Source organism: Macrobrachium rosenbergii, chromosome 13, assembly GCF_040412425.1.
Source record: "Macrobrachium rosenbergii isolate ZJJX-2024 chromosome 13, ASM4041242v1, whole genome shotgun sequence".
Classification (NCBI taxonomy): domain Eukaryota; kingdom Metazoa; phylum Arthropoda; class Malacostraca; order Decapoda; family Palaemonidae; genus Macrobrachium; species Macrobrachium rosenbergii.
In genome coordinates this window covers 10,924,130-10,940,661 of record NC_089753.1, presented here as the reverse complement: position 1 = coordinate 10,940,661, position 16,532 = coordinate 10,924,130, and the positions used below count along the sequence as shown (strand labels likewise).

At 37.5% G+C, this 16,532-nt stretch overlaps 1 protein-coding gene across 1 annotated transcript in view; it reads right to left on the bottom strand.

The window, feature by feature from the left end:
* Nucleotides 1-4,682: 4,682 nt before the first annotated feature.
* The window catches only part of LOC136844900 (carboxypeptidase E-like), a 41,851-nt gene continuing 30,001 nt past the window's right edge, over nt 4,683-16,532 (bottom strand). Inside the window, exon 11 of the mRNA XM_067114210.1 lies at nt 4,683-8,492. Within this exon, the coding sequence (XP_066970311.1) occupies nt 8,485-8,492 (8 nt within the window). The 3' untranslated portion in view covers nt 4,683-8,484. The remainder of the gene's footprint in view (nt 8,493-16,532) is intronic.

Below are 16,532 nucleotides of genomic sequence, written 5' to 3'. Positions count from 1 at the left end.
CCAGAGATGGAATTATCCCTGTTGAGGGTTGTACATAAAACCAAACAAAGTGCAACAAAGTGAAGTGTAGCGCCAGACATCTTTCAGTTAATCATTCGATAGGAAGAAAAGAGATGCCTTAAATTTCATACGTGTCATCCATAGATAACACTCAGATTTTACTTAACATTCTCTCTCTCTCTCTCTCTCTCTCTCTCTCTCTCTCTCTCTCTCTCTCTCAAAACACTGTAACCCGGATATTGTCTGTTCCATATGCATCAAGGCAAGCAAGTCACAGCGAGAATATAATGATTACATGGGTGGGAATTGGTCCGTACTGATTAATTAATATTCGCTATTAGCTAATAACATAACTAATATTGACTTCAGTGTCCTTAATGAATTGATTACTGTATAGGCTCCAGATGAAATGACATTACCTTTAATGATAAAATGGCATGAGTGAAAATGTTTCTAGTTAGTAGAACATAAACTTCTTCATTACGAGGTTATGACTAGTTCTAAATATGACCAAGATTAGTTTACTCATGTTACCAGAAAAAATAAATTTGCTTACAACAAAATTTGGATATTCTAAGGAAGATCTCCGGACGGAGATATTGTTTATTAGTGATTTTTTGTTTTGTTTTGACTGAACAGTATAGAAAAGGGGGTGTTACTCTGGTATTTATCTACGCGTCACCTCCGACGTGCTAGTACTAAACGTGGCGGGAGCTCAGTGGGACTCAGTGTTTAGTACTAGCCCTCTCGGTGATCAAAGTATTTTTATATATACCCATTTCTATATTGTGTGGTCGACAAATTAAATTAATAAACGATATATTTGATCACCGAGGCTAGTACTAAACACGGCGTCCTATTGAGCTTCCGCCATGTTCAGTACTAGCACCTCGGAGGTGACGCGTAGATAAGCCAAAGTAGCATCGGAGGAGGTGTACATGATGAGGTATAAGTGAAATAGCTTGAAAATTTTTATCAAAATCATGTGAGAAATTTATCGTCTTTTGTTTATGTATTTACGTGGAAATGCTCCGCTGGACGTCATGTCAAGTACCAACCCCTGAGGGATGAGGAGAAAAAGAAATAAAAGACGACGAATTTCTCACGTTATCTCACCTGACTGCATCATATATTCTAATATATATATATATATATATATATATATATATATATATATATATATATATATATATATATACATACATACATACATACATACACACACACACACACGTACGCAAACACCGTTTCTATATTGTTCAGACAACTTTTCTTCTTCTTCTTCTTTTTCTTTTAACGTGCTTTTATTCCCATTTTTGTATGGGGTAAGCACGATGCCTTCTTTTGAAGGACTTTTGATTTGGCTTTGGGGTAGACCTGTGGTCTCGATCACTGCCCTGCCTGACATCACAGACCCCGGTACGTATCTTTCATGTATCATACCCGACCCAACGCCCTTTCTTCCCAGCAGCGAGAAGTTATTGCGCATGGCGAGAGTTCGAGACGTGACGAGATGTTTGTTATGTTTTAGAAGGTGTTGTAGTGGCTTTGTTTTTTGTGTGTATTTAGTCTGTAACACCCATTTGCTTTTTAAGCAAACCTATCCGTTGATTACATATATAATCCCGGGATGTCTACACGGATAGCAAAGTGTCTGCCTCTCTTGATCAGTCGGCTGCGGGTTTGAACCCGCGCCACAGACCTCTACGAAGTCCGAAAACCGACTGAGCCATCGAGGCTCTCTATATTGTTCAGACAACAAATATCATTAATAAATAATATCTCCGTTCGGAGCTCAACCTTAGAATTACCCAAAATTTAGAGCTACACAGAGGTCGAATGGAGACTTTGCTCTTCGTTGAGTGAGTCGGTGGAGCTGTGGACTAGCACCGGAGTTCGAGTCTCCTACCGGCTGATGAAGTGTTAGAGGAATTTATTTCTGGTGATAGAAATTCATTTCTCGCTATAATGTGGTTCGGATTCCACAATAAGCAGTAGGTCCCGTTGCTAGGTAACCAATTGGTTCTTAGCCACGTAAAATAAGTCTAATCCTTCAGGCCAGCCCTAGGAGAGCTGTTAATTAGCTCAGTGGTCTGGTAAAACTAAGGTATACTTAACTTTTTCCTCTTTAGGCACAATGAAAATATTTAAATAAAATGATGATAATGATAAAAGCTAAAAGAAAACCAATCCAAAGGAAGAGTCTATAAAGCAATAATGAAGCTGCATCACTACTTTTGGTTTATTGACATGAGCTGTTTCGCTTAATATCTATTAAAGGAATAACTAAATTGTTAATAAAAAAACTCATTCATTCGGAAGGTTACTCATTCAGTAAAGAATTTCCAAGTAAATGGAGGCCTCTGGATGTATGGAAATTATGTACTTTATTAACAGTTTTTTTATCAGTTTTCATGAACATTGATGCGTTAAATTATAAAGCGTGTGTAGAGTGAGTGACTGTTCAATGAAAGTTGTTTATATGTTTTTCATGTATAAGCTAAAATCATACATTTCTGGTGTTTGTGAACATAGTCGTTAGACAGTCAGCATGCCAACATACACTGTAACAACCGAAACCAAACGCCTAGCAGTGCCATTTTGGGATCTCGAGGTAAAGGGGAAAAATTTTCAATGTTGACATAGTCTGGGTTGATTAGGTACGGAGACGTTGGGTTGTTGCCAAAAACAGATGATTGGAGACTAAACACTTAGAGGAAGTAATCCTTGGCGTTAACGCGACCAGGTAAACAAAGGCAGAGAATGATGGGCCAAACATTCGTCCTAAACGTATGTATGTTTTTCTTTCAATATTAAGCTGTTCCCTCTGACGGGTGGCTCCCAAGAAAAGAAACCAAATGGTCTCTGCCACACCATACTTTTGCAGCTTATTTTCTTTCCTTTTACTTTCAAGCCATTCCCGTAGCTGTTTTATAATAAACACCTGGTCCACATTCCCACCTCCTTGTCTAAGCCCTCACTGTTCTGTCCCCATCAATCGTGCCATCATCTGCTTTTATTTCTCAGGCGAAACCCTTCCATATACCTCCCCCAGTTTATTAAGAAAAGTTATGCCCTAAAAGTTTTTACCCACCTCTTTTACCTTTGTAAAGTTTAAAAGATTTTTCCTATACCATTTCTTCGAACCAAGGGGTGGCGACAATTTGGCCATTTCTTTGGAAGCTTTCCTACATCCAGACAGATCTTACAAGCTGTGGTCAGTCGCAGAATCACTTGTAATGCCGTCGATTCTTAGTTGCTTTTCCATTTTTCAGACTCTTAATTGTTCTTGAATCCTCAGTTATCATTGCTACAAGTATTCTCAGACTTACAGTCACACCTTTCATTTATATGCCCTTCAGCTTTTTTTTCTTCTGTTTTCCATACTCAAGAAATCTTCAATAACTTACTCCATTGATCCAGGGCTGCATTCACTTTAGACCCCTTCCGTCAATTACTTCTTGTATTCTTAGGTTTATTCGCTCATTAACCTTTCTCCCTGCATTTATTACTTGGCAGGAATTCTTCACCCTGAAGTTCTTCCTCCCCTTCCCCTTATATTTTCATTGATTGCCTTCTTTTTCTCTTTACTTTTCTTCTTGTCTTCCACATTCATGTGCTTGTATAACGTACAAGATCTCATTTTCTGTCATATTGTGTAACTTATCTTGTTCCTGCGAGAATACAAAATATCTCTTGTATGGATACCTTTGGCGAAAGCTGGTTCAGTTGTTTAATCATGATAATGAGGTAGTACTATGGTGAACATCTTCACCATTTCTTGGTAAAACTAAGGTATACTTAACTTAAGCCAGCTTGCTGTGCAGACGTACTGGCGTGCTCTCTATCACGGCGGCTGTTGTAGACGCTGATTTTTTTTAAAGTACATCCTTGTTTGGATGGTTAATGATTTTGGCTTGTTTGTAACCTATACTTCTTATGACTGGTGCCTGAAAACTGTTATAGATGTCTTGGACATATATGTGTTTGTGCTAGGTTAAAGTTGCCCAAGATGATTGGCTATCACTATGGGTGCTTGGCTTGCAGAGGTCAGGAATGTAGGCAGTCTTTTCAACTATGTCAGGTGTGTCTATGATGCCTTCCAATTAGAACTAGTACGTATCTAGGCAGAAGAAGGCGAAGGTTCTGTTCGTTTCCTCTGGGCAATGAGGCTACCTGCATCATCCCATTCCACATTTAAGAAGTTGTCTTAAGAAAGCCCTGATTTACAGGAAAACAGTGTAAGATGTAAAATCATCATTTTTCTATCACTTTCACAGAGGAACCAGTGTTTTAATTGACAAATGTGGGATTAGGAATGTAGTAGTAGTAGTATTAGTATTAGTAGTAGTAGTAGTAGTAGTAATAATAATAATAATAATAATAATAATAATAATAATAATAATAATAATAATAATAATAATAATAATAATAATAATAATAATAATTTTCCCATGAGTACAGTATGTTACAGCAGAAAGCGGCGAGAATTCATATTTCCTGGAATGCCTCAGAGCAAAAATAATAATAAATGAAGAGAAATATGTTTTGAAACTGATCTCATTCATAAACAATCAAGGATCGTGTACATCCACGAACGCTACTGTGTAACTTGACCTCTTCCCAAGGTGTACATGGAGCGTCTATAGAATTGCTTAAGGGATGCAAATAAGAACACAGCGTAAACAAAATAATTTATTAAAACAATACCAATTTAGCTTGACCATCTCCGGAAAGCAGATCGTATGCACAAAGGCGATTTTAGGCCGAAAATACATTTTTATAAAATTCAAGTATATTATTTGATCGTTTACAGAATTATACATGAATTTCTATAAGCATTCGATATACTTTTTGTGGTTAAAAATAAAGTATTTATTAATGGCTGATTATAAATGCTGTTTTTAGTGATATTGTTGCGTGTTTTAATAATTAAATCTTAAATAATGTTTTGACGTTAGAACTGTTTGAATAGAAGTAAACAATTCCTGTACATGAACAATTGCTGCCAATTTCAAAACGAGAAAAAAAGGGTAGATGCATAGATAATAGACAAGGTGATGGGTTGAACTACCTGATAAGACCTTAACATTGTTTTGTCTCTAGGGTTGGATGATAACAAAACAGTTTTAACTCAACTCTTATGCAGGGAAAACTGAATCAGCGCCTCTGAAGTGAGGCGTTAGATTCCTAGGAGATTCTTATAATATGCTTTTATTTGACGTCTGTCAAAATTTTACGCTATCCTAGTTCCTCCTAGATTGTTTTAATCAGGAAAACTTAGTTCAGTAGCGATATTTTTATTCACTCATTAGCTCGTAGCTTTTGTTATTCATAGTGAAATATTAGAAAGTATTATGCTTGAATACTGAGCGTTTTGCTTAAATGTGTAGTATTGTTAATGAAATTATCAGAAACAGTGCAGGGACCAGTTTCTGAGTCAAGGAATGAATAAGAAAGTCATAATATCTATTCTTAATTTTCAAATGCGTGGATGTCTTTATACATTTATAACTTTCTACCAAATGAATGTTTAAAAACTGCATTGTTCAAATATCAATATTATTATTTTCAAGCCAGCTGGAGAAGGCTGTAAGATTAAAACTTATATTAAAAATCATACTGGTGTGTGTGAGTGCATTCACATTTTGTGGCTGCCCTCAGATTAGAAGTTTTTATTTAAAGCGCTGAATAAAATTATTTCAATTTCATTCAAAAGCCAAAGTAGATGGAAGGTTTAAGTTGAGAATATTTGATTTAAATGTTGATGATAATCGCACGATGCCAAAGATGAATCGAGTGGCTTATGTCAACAAAGCCTGAGGCTACCTTCTCGTATCAGTGATACCTTTTTGTTTAGTTCCATTATTAGTTTGGCAGAGCTGCACTTTGGCTTTGGGTAAGCTTGATAGTGGCAATGTTTTGTAAATCATTAGTAATATATATTTAAGCGTGTCTATGTGAGAAAGGTCATGTTAAGCTGGATGCGCATAAGAATATCTAGATAGTGAATTAGGAGTGAGTGTTTGTAAAATCTTAGCAACCTTTGTGTGTTCTAACCCAGCTGTGAGTGTAAAGGAGCATGAAATGTGTGGTTGATGAAGTTTGTAATACTAATATAGTCGACTAAGAGTTAATGCTCGAATGTATGAGAGAGAGAGAGAGAGAGAGAGAGAGAGAGAGAGAGAGAGAGAGAGTGATTGACTTGACATCGGACAGCACGTTTGAAAAGCCTTAGCTATTTTTGCAGACGCGAACACATCTAATGCTTACAGACACAGCAGTTGTTTATTGTTTCTTCTTTGTGCGTTGATCAGGAAAAATGTAGCTTGTCGCTCTTCAAACAAAGTAAGAATACCGGGGCTAGAACAAGATTCTCAAAAATGTGTACCCACGCTACATTTTCTTGGCCACAGATCTGTTCTTTGGACAAAATGAATAAATAAATGTACTGGGGATGAGGCTTGAGTGTTTACTCCGCAGAGGTGTGTGTGTGTGTGTGTGTATAGAGGATATCCTTACTGAAATGTTTTGAAGTATTTTGCATTAGAGCATTCTCGACGTTTTCGTAAATAATGCATTGTCAGTCTTGCTAATAATGATAGTTGCAGATAATAGCAATATTATTCATTTGATTTCTGTTTTCTGAAACATATAAAACTTTACTTCTGCTGTAAGAAAAATAGCCTGTGGTAATCTAATATAACTGATAGCAAAAATCCAGTAGTTAGTGTGAAAAAGATTGGTTTCCATTCAGATTCTAGACATTGCGCTCTCAAAATGAATGAGACTCTTAAAGAAGTCTAGGCAATTAGTATAGATTTATTATGCTTATTTAAATACAATATATTACTCTGTGTACAGTTTTATATACATTGTCAGTGAAGACTTTGTCTAAGCTTATGGTAAAATTGTTCTTTGGTTTATTTTAATGCGATAAGAATGACAAACATAGAGCAGTTGAAGTCAGAAAGAGATTAGTCAAGTGTGGGAAACGAGAAATACGTAAGGACTTGAAATACAGTACAAAATTGATAGCTTAGTAGCAAGAGCCCGTGCTGAAACAACAACTGGTATTATAGTAAATAGATTCAACATTACGAAGAAAGTAATCTATAGTTATTTATAGAATTTTTGAATGGTATGATGAAAAATAATTCATGAAGAAATCAATTAATTGGAAAGATATAGAATAATCAGTATTACAGAAAGATGAAAATATAGCTATATAATCATTCTAAAATTCTCTTACAAGAAGTAATCATGAACATATTCAATATATAAGAATTAAGAGGCAAAGGCTGAAAATAACATGACTTAACTATACAATGATTCTAGAACTCTACTCCGGGAATATTGATATACAGTCCTCTTTCTTCAGCGTCCTCGGTCTTATTCTACGGGCGCTGGATGCCGTTAGAAGGCGTTCAGCGTCTCGTCACCAAACTTCGCCACCAAGTAGCTAAAATCGAGGTCTAGACCTTGGCTAAAATTAGCGGGAAACTTACAAGTCCCGTATCTTTATGCCCTTACGATGACGTCTGAAAGGGCTGCCATGATTTCGGCTTCGCCAGATTGCTAGCCACTTCTTTCTATAAATAAATGCTTCTTGGTTCGAATTTTGATGGCAAAATGCTAAAACGTTACTGACAGAACACGTACTCCTGTGACGTAACGTCTCACCATATCCCCTCTCCCCTCTACGACCCAGCCACACAACTGAATTGTTCGATATTCCTATACAGTATATATATATATATGATTGACAGCAAGGTATACATGGGATTTTACATTATTGTACTTTTATTTTACGATAAATACTGACTATGACTAGTTTTATTTGGCTTCTATACTCTATGGGGAAATTTATTATAAACTGCATGTCTTGTGTTTGTTCAGAAGCTTTTTATAAATGCTGTGTTGATACTTGTGAAGACATGAAATCGTATTTCAGTTTGTTTGCCTACACAGCTGCTGCATCGTGACCTTTTAATTTAGTGGAATCGTCAGACTTAACTCGCGGTACATGTTGACAAAGACATTTGTGACCGTTTCAACAGCTGTACTGATTTGTTGTTTGGTACTCGTTCATGATAACTTGTAGAGGGATTATTTTGTACAACGTGTGTGATATTTTCACGTATTTTGTTTGAGCAACTAAGATTTATTTATTATTCTCTTATATTTTTTCTTTCGAGCATGTACTGTTTATTGAAAATCTTGACCTAGCTTTCATTTGTAATTATTATTATATATATGAATCTAATAAGCAATAACTCAGCGTGTTCCCATAATTGACTTGACCAAGACGAATAACTGAGAGTCAAGATTTCGTTATGACTGATGTTCCTTGCAAATGAATTTGCGGTTAATGCATCGGCGGCAGTTACTTAGAAGGGAATGCGACCGAGCCCTTGTAAGCGGCCTAACAGCTCCTCTGCCAGGGGAAGCTCCTCCTGGCCCTTAGGGTATTCCTCGTAATCTTCACTGCCCTGAAAATAAAAAGAAATGGATTACTATAATTCGTGATGTAGACGTTCGTTCGACAGCCAGTTTATGACATGGAGGTAAGGCTTACTGCTTCATCGCAGACACTAATACAAGGAGCAAAAAAGATTGAGTGAGAGTTAGTTCGACGACGAATAAATATCAGATAGAGTGATGAAAACTAAAACCACGTTGCCTGTATCAGATAGAATCAGGTTTCAGTCTAGAATCGATTTTCGTGCTAAAGGATAAACAAATTAAGGATGCTTTTATATACCCCCCAGGCCCGATGAACGGAAAGGGAGAAGGTGTGGGCGATGGGGTTATAAAATGCTGTAAGAATCAAGGAAAACGAAAGCAGTAAGAGAAATACAGGGCTTTTTGTCGTTTATGACAACGTTTTCTTTCTGTTTCACCAGTTATTTTACAGAATGTGTGCATGGGTTCACTATTTGTTGGTGTTGACCGAGAGTAAGGAAAATTTTGCTAAATTTATGAGTGATTTCACTGATTGCGTGTTTTTATCCCTTTTTTTATTGAATGTACGAGACCTTTGAATATCTAGGCGACATTACTGTACAGTGACATAGTACAAAGGGTTGGCGGGGGGGGGGGGATGATTTTCACTGGAAGTATGAGTTCTTTTTCAGCATGTGTAATCACTTGACTGAATCAAAGAGTGATTTATATCTTACGTAGGAACGTTCTCTTTGGGATTTATGAATGAATCACATTATTATTGGAGATTTTTACTGAATGTGTTGGTGGTTTTATTTTTTGGATGATTTACGAAATGCATGACTGCTTATTGTTTTCTTACAGTTGACCCTTTTTTTCAAATTTTCATAAATTTTTCGGCTTAGATTATTTACCTTCGTTGTGGTTTCTACTGTTCGAACCCAATAGATTCGATATATTTTCTGTCCAGCGTAAACAAGAAATTCTAGTCTATTTTCATTCTGTTGAAAATAAAACTCGTTCTTTATATGAAGACTGTTAGTTAAGCGCATATGTTTGCCAGAGTATTTTTGCTTTCTTCAAGGTAAAGCCTTGTGTAAGGGTTGGGTGAGAGTGATCAACACCAGGTAGATTGGGAGGCCAGATGTCACAGAGAGAGAGAGAGACAGAGAGAGAGAGAGAGTGAAAGCGAAAATTAAGTTCGGTGTTAGACTTGAAGAATTAGTAGCTACCCTGTGTGTGTGTGTGTGTGTGTGTGTTGTGTGTGGGTGTGTGTGGATTGTAGTGCAAATGGTAGTGCGGTCAGCTCAAAACAGACGTGAGTAATCGGGAGGGCCCCGACGGTAGTCCTTAACCCCCCATTGACGAAAACCTTGGTATATATGTATGTATGTATATATTATATATATATACTGTATATATATATATACTGTATATATATATATATATATATATATATATATATATATATATATATATATATATATATATATATATATATATATATATATACTATATATATATATATATGTATATATATACATATATAAAATATATATATATATATATATATATATATATATATATATATATATATATATATATATATATATATATATATATATATATATATATATATATCTTTACTGGTGGTGATGCTAGTGATGAATTTTGCGCTTTAGTACATTTTTATTTGTTAATTTATTTTTATTTTAATAAGTGAGATCTCTTCATTCTGTATTTCCCTGTACAGTACCTTCCCTTACTTCCTAATAAGAACCACGTTCTTTGGAGGCTTGAAATTCATGTCAGTGGCTCCTGTGGGCTTGTTCCATGTGAATAGGGTTCATCTTCTGAATAATAATAATAATAATAATAATAATAATAATAATAATAATAATAATAATAATAATAATAATAATAATAATAATGCAAATCTTCTTCACAATCCCGTGGTAATAATAATAATAATAATAATAATAATAATAATAATAATAATAATAATAATAATAAAAATAATCATATTCACACTGTTGGGATCTCGGGCATCAATGTGACCAGTTGCCGGCAGACTGCTAAACTGTTTATATAGTTTTTGGGCATTGGTTTTTGTGGGAAGGTTGCTGGCTCCATGCCACAAGTTGTGAAAAATAGGTACCTACGTGGATCATCTATCTCCCCCAAAATTTCAGTGAGTTGATGTATTTTGATTATAAAAAGCCCAAACGTTTTTTTGCGACATCGTCATCTGTCTATAAAAATTTACAGCAATTGTTAATAATGGGAGTCTCAATACTTGTGTTTACCCAAATTCTTCATTGCGTCGGATAATCTTTGTCGACGCAATGAATCGCTGGTCGCGATTCACCACGGTTGATTACCTAAAGGTTACGTAATTCACCTCCTTAGTCAACAGGCGAGCATTAGAATTTTTAAAGAAACTGGACTATTTTGTTTTCCCCTCTGCGGAATCGAACCCTGGTATCTCATTCGTGAGGTGAGAATTGTAACTGCTGGACAATCAATCAATCAATATATATATACATTTTTATTAAATTTTAAATTTATATATATACATATATATATATATATATATATATATATATATATATATATATATATATATATATATACACACATATATTGATTCACTGATTGATTGTGGTGGTCGTTGTCCAGTGGTTACAATTCTCGCCTCACAAGTTCGCTTCCGGGAGAGGAAAACATCATAAACCAGTTACTTTAGAAAACCTACTGTGCGCCTGTTGACCTGAGGAGGTGAATTATGTAACCTGTAGTTAATCAACTGGAGTGAATCGCGACCAGTGTGGAAAATGGCATGGGCCGGTAATCTCACCCTAAAAGGTTTGATGAGAACCGGAAGCCTAACACCCACTGCAGTCACTCTGTGAGGGTGAACAGGATCATAATTAAAGGAAATTATTATTTATGCACAGAATCATTCATTTTCCGTCCCACATTTAAAGCACGGATGGGGCGGTGACCATTCTTTTGAATTTTCCGAAGTTAGTCCTTGTAAGACTTAACAAAGAAAAAAATCGCGTAGAAACTTCAAGGGAACCCGACCGCAGAGAGCAGTAGCGGGCAAAAACGTCAGCCGTCCGTGGAGAATCGTACAGATCTCGCAACGTTTTACCGATTCGAAACGTTTGTGGGTTCATTATGCTCCACCTTCTCAGCTGATGCGTGGAGGATCGAATGTAGGTCCCTGTACACGCACACGTGTACGTCTGTGTGTGTGCGTGTTTCTGGGTGGTCCTGAGTTTCTGACGAGTATGTGTGTGGCGGCACTTAGAGATGGTCAGTAACTAGGCCTCCCACAAAGCCCACACACATGCATACGCTGGCAGCATACACACACACACACACACACACACACAGTCACTCGTATGTAGACTTTAGCCAGTATAAAATAATATACAGGTAATTTTTTAAGTATATTAAATTGCATAAAAAAGATAGAATTGAAGGCTGTGACCGTGAAAAGAATTCGTATTTGATTTTACTCATGCTTTCACGTTATGTATGTGTGTATATATATATATATATATATATATATATATATATATATATATATATATATATATATATATATATATATATATATATATATATATATATATATATATATAATATGTATAATATATATAATAAGCTGAGAGAGAGAGAGAGAGAGAGAGAGAGAGAGAGAGAGAGAGAGAGAGAGAGAGAGAGAGAGAGAGCTTATCTGTCTGATGTCAGCGGTTGACTTGAGAGAATCTATTAGGATATCGATGGCGGCCCCCTTCTCCCAATTTTTTTTTCTTTGGCCAGAGTGTGAAACCACCCAGCGAGCGCATGTTCCCACCTTAGTAATGAACTTTCGGCAGCAGATTCTATTTAGGAGGTCTGCCTGTCCCTTTCTCTTTCCGGGGAGGAGGACACACACACACACACACACAAACACACGCTCGCCGGACCCCCAAGATGTCTTAGGCCCATATCATCGTAATTGACCACACGGAACACAGCCCGTCTTGGGCCACCCACATATCCCACACACACAGACAGACACAGCCACCCACAAAATACCCTCGACCACCCATATCCTGATGGGGCCCACCCACATTCTAAAAACTTCAGTCTGCCATCCTATGAGACCACCCGCGCACTGTGTCACAAGTTGTCAAAAGAGGGCTTTTAGGAGTTCGGTTGATATGGGTGGCCCAGGGTATCAGAAGGAAGGCCCGGTATTTCGTGGGCGGGCTAGAGCGGAATGGCACCCAAAGTGCCACACAAGAATTCTCCACGTGGGGCGGCGGGGGCACTCGCATTCTTTTCTCTGCTTCACGGTAATGAAGCTTCATGAAGACTGACACCTTTGCTGATTTACACGAGGGAATGCCCCTAGAGGGGGATTATTGGAACCACGTGGGTATTCGGGTATGAAATCGCACAAAGGGCTCTTTATTGTCGTCGGTTGAGTCTCCTGTTTGGTCGCGATTAAATAAGCATGCTGAATGCAGAAATGTCTCCACCGTAGCTACGCTTCTGTTTTTGCAAATATACACTTACTTATCCCTTTGCTTTACTTTTCAATGATTTTTGCAAAGATTTGTGCAGTAAAAGTTACATGTTTTTATTACAGTTATGTTGTTTAATCTGTCTCTAATGGTAATTACATCCCATTCTGCTCATGTATAGCAGATTTATTAACATCTGACTACAGTTTTGCATTTGGGTACATACTTGTCTGCAATATGTCGTTTTGGTTGTATCTTAGTAGTATTAGCATCATAACGTGTGCGCATTTAAAGCCCACACTCTTCAAATAGACAAAGGTCATTCCTGTAAGGTGGCGTCGCAGTGGCTGAGGTCTTCAACTTTTTCAAGCGCGAGAGGGCTTCGAAACGGGCTGTTAAAGTTTGACTCCGTAAGGGGTAGTGCCGTCAGTGCACCTCATGCGGGTGCACTGTAGGCATTACTTAAGGTGTTTTGCAGCGTCCCTTCGACCACTATAGGCCTTCGACCCCTAGTTGCAGCCCCTTTCATTTCTTTTACTCTACCTCTGTTCATATTCTCTTTCTTCCATCTTGCTTTCCACCCTGTCCTAACAATTGATTCATAGTGCAACTGCGAGGTTTTCCTCCTGTTACACCTTTCAGTCCTTTTTACTGTCAGTTTCTGTTTCAGCTCTGAATGACCTCATAGGCCCAGCGCTTGGCCTTTGGTCTAAATTCTGTATTCCGTTCTTAAAGTTTGAAGGTTCATTGTCGTTCCCAGCCTTTGTAACTCAACTCCGGTCGTTTACCAAACTACTTCAAACAGCGGAACCGTTTTCTTTTTCATTTTGGTGGCTTCGGCGCCATTCTGAAGCTTTGCTAATATCCATCCAGTCAACCTTCATACCGGCAATTTGTGGCAGTGCACATTATATATTATTCTGTCTTAATTTTTTATGGTTTGGTAAAATTAAGGTCTAGTGAAACTAACCAATACCAAAGGATTTTGGCGCTCTTTGTCCTATAGTACTATTCCCTTCGTGTTGATAATTTGAGGTGTCGCGAATTATACAGGACCAGAAATTCAGGGCGCAATGTGTACTGGCGAGTGCATAATAATAATATTTTTTTGATCACAGTCATCGTATTCGACTGGGTGGTTTGTATAGTGTGGGGTTCCGGGTTGCATCTTGCCTCCTCCTCCTCATTATTATTATTATTATTATTATTATTATTATTATTATTATTCACCAAGCACACAGCACGTAGCGTCTTTTATAATAATAATAATAATAATAATAATAATTTTTAATAATAATAATTTTTAAGGTTTAGCAAGTAAAGCGCTCAGGAAAAGTCTAAAGATGTCGCTTCTATGCGCTTATATAACTTAGGTCTGATGAACAGTGAAACGTTTCCATCTTCACTTGCCCATATGTCAGTTCGGCAGCGCGTCTTTCACGTTTACAGTGTCATTGCAGATTCCACGCCCCGCCCCCCGGCACAATTAAACACTGTAGGGGGTTACTGTTGTCAGTGCGCCTCATGCGGTCCACTGTAGCCATTACTTAAGGTTCTTCGAGGCGTCCCTTCGACCCCTAGCTGCAACCCCTTTCATTTCTTTTACTGTACCTCCGTTCATATTCTCTTCCTTTCCACCCCTCTCCTAACCTGCGAAGTTTTCCTTCTGTTACACCTCGAAAACCTTTTTAACTGTCAATTTCCGTTTCAGCGCTGAATGACCTCATAGGTCCCAGCGCTTTGCCTTTGGCCTATATTCTAACACAATTAAAGGACTACTGTACTTCCGCCATAGTTGGCGCACAGATGTACACGAATAGACCAGCTTCCCGATAGTGTTCAATTATTCTTGTTTGGTTACGTCAAGAATTTCTTTTGGGTGAAATTACGGGCAATGACTTCTATTTTATAAGAGGTTGACTATTAAAGTGTTCAGATGAGACTGTAGTTAGCGACCTTGTGACCTTGACCGTGATCCCAATGCTAAAAATAGCGACCATAGGAACGTTTTGTTTCAGAAACGAACTTTATCGAGTGAAAATCATTGGAGCAATATACAGTACTTTGCAGTAGCCATAACGGTGTTATTTGCTACACTTCATTGGTCAGAACAGTCGGGGGTCTGAAGGTGATGTGTAATGCTGTCAAAATGCTTACTTTGATTAATAATAACCTATCACATGCTGTCGATTGTCAGAAGGTATGATTTTTATTTGTTCCTTACATAACGATTGACGTAAGATTGACCTTCAGTTCAGTAGCCTATATAGACCTTCAGTTCAGTAGCCTATATAGCGCTCAAGGGCGTCCTCGTGCAAGGACGTCCTCGGACAAGGACTACCTTACATGTTACCTTGTCCTCTGTGAAGGTCCGCGTGAGTGTCCTCGCTTTGGGTCGTAATCCTTGGGTGAAGGCAAGTCAAAAAAGTTGTCCCTATTTTTTAAATAGAGCAGACGAACCTGGTATGTACTACCAGCGGTAGGTGATTCTAAAACCAATCGGTAGATGGCGGTCGTCATGTTCCGAACGTAACGCTATTTTTGGCTCTGATTTCTTCACCGTTTGCCGATCTTTCAATATCAACGTTGCGAAAGTGTACCTCGGATGATGTTGGTGGTCTTCATTAATTATTTCAATGGATGAATGCAGGTTACGGTGAAAGAAGCAAATCCCCAGTATTCCTTGTTTCTGAATGATTATTAAAGCTGTAGACTATTTACTTGGATGTCAGATATAAATTTTCTACAGTATCTGTGTATAGTCCTAGTGAGATGCTATTTATCCAAATGAGCTTGTCTCCTTGCAGTAATAATTTACGGATAAGTTAATGAGCTTCAATTTCGTATTTGCCGTCGTCCAGCCCGTAGCCAGCATCATTTCCCTTAAATAAGTGTTCTGAATGACGGTACCTTAGTCTGAGTTTCTGGCTGGTAAGTAACATCTCTTAGGTCGGTACTTATCGTCTTGACGCTCTCTAACATTGTAGTTATTTTTGAAGGTGTACGCACAAGTGAGTGTGAATTTTTAAACACGCGTTACTTGTTTTTTATATGCAATTATTTTAGCTACCAATGTCGTTCAATATTGGATTTACTATCGAACTGAATTTACTATCCTGGCCCGGGAAGATATATTTATCAATTATTGGAAGTGTCTGTTGCATCGATGTATTGAGCAAAATGTCTTTTGTATATATCGTTATAATAAGCAAACAGTCATAGAAGGTAAGATATGCTAAATGGTTAGTTTTGATGGTATGAAGTTCTGTTGTAACCCTTCTCTCTCTCTCTCTCTCTCTCTCTCTCTCTCTCTCTCTCTCTCTCTCTCGTAACGCCAGATAGCATTTAATAAATCATTCTTGTCAGTCATGCACTCTTAAGAAAAATTGCTCTCTCTCTTTTACGCACACACACACACACACACACACACACACGGACGGACGGTCACGTAATTGGAGCCTGACGCTTTAATAACCGAATAAGAAGTGACAGTCACCAACATACGAGGTGAATGTTCTTCTGTTACCTGACGGGCGCTAATCAATAAATTCAAGGTGCTTCCTT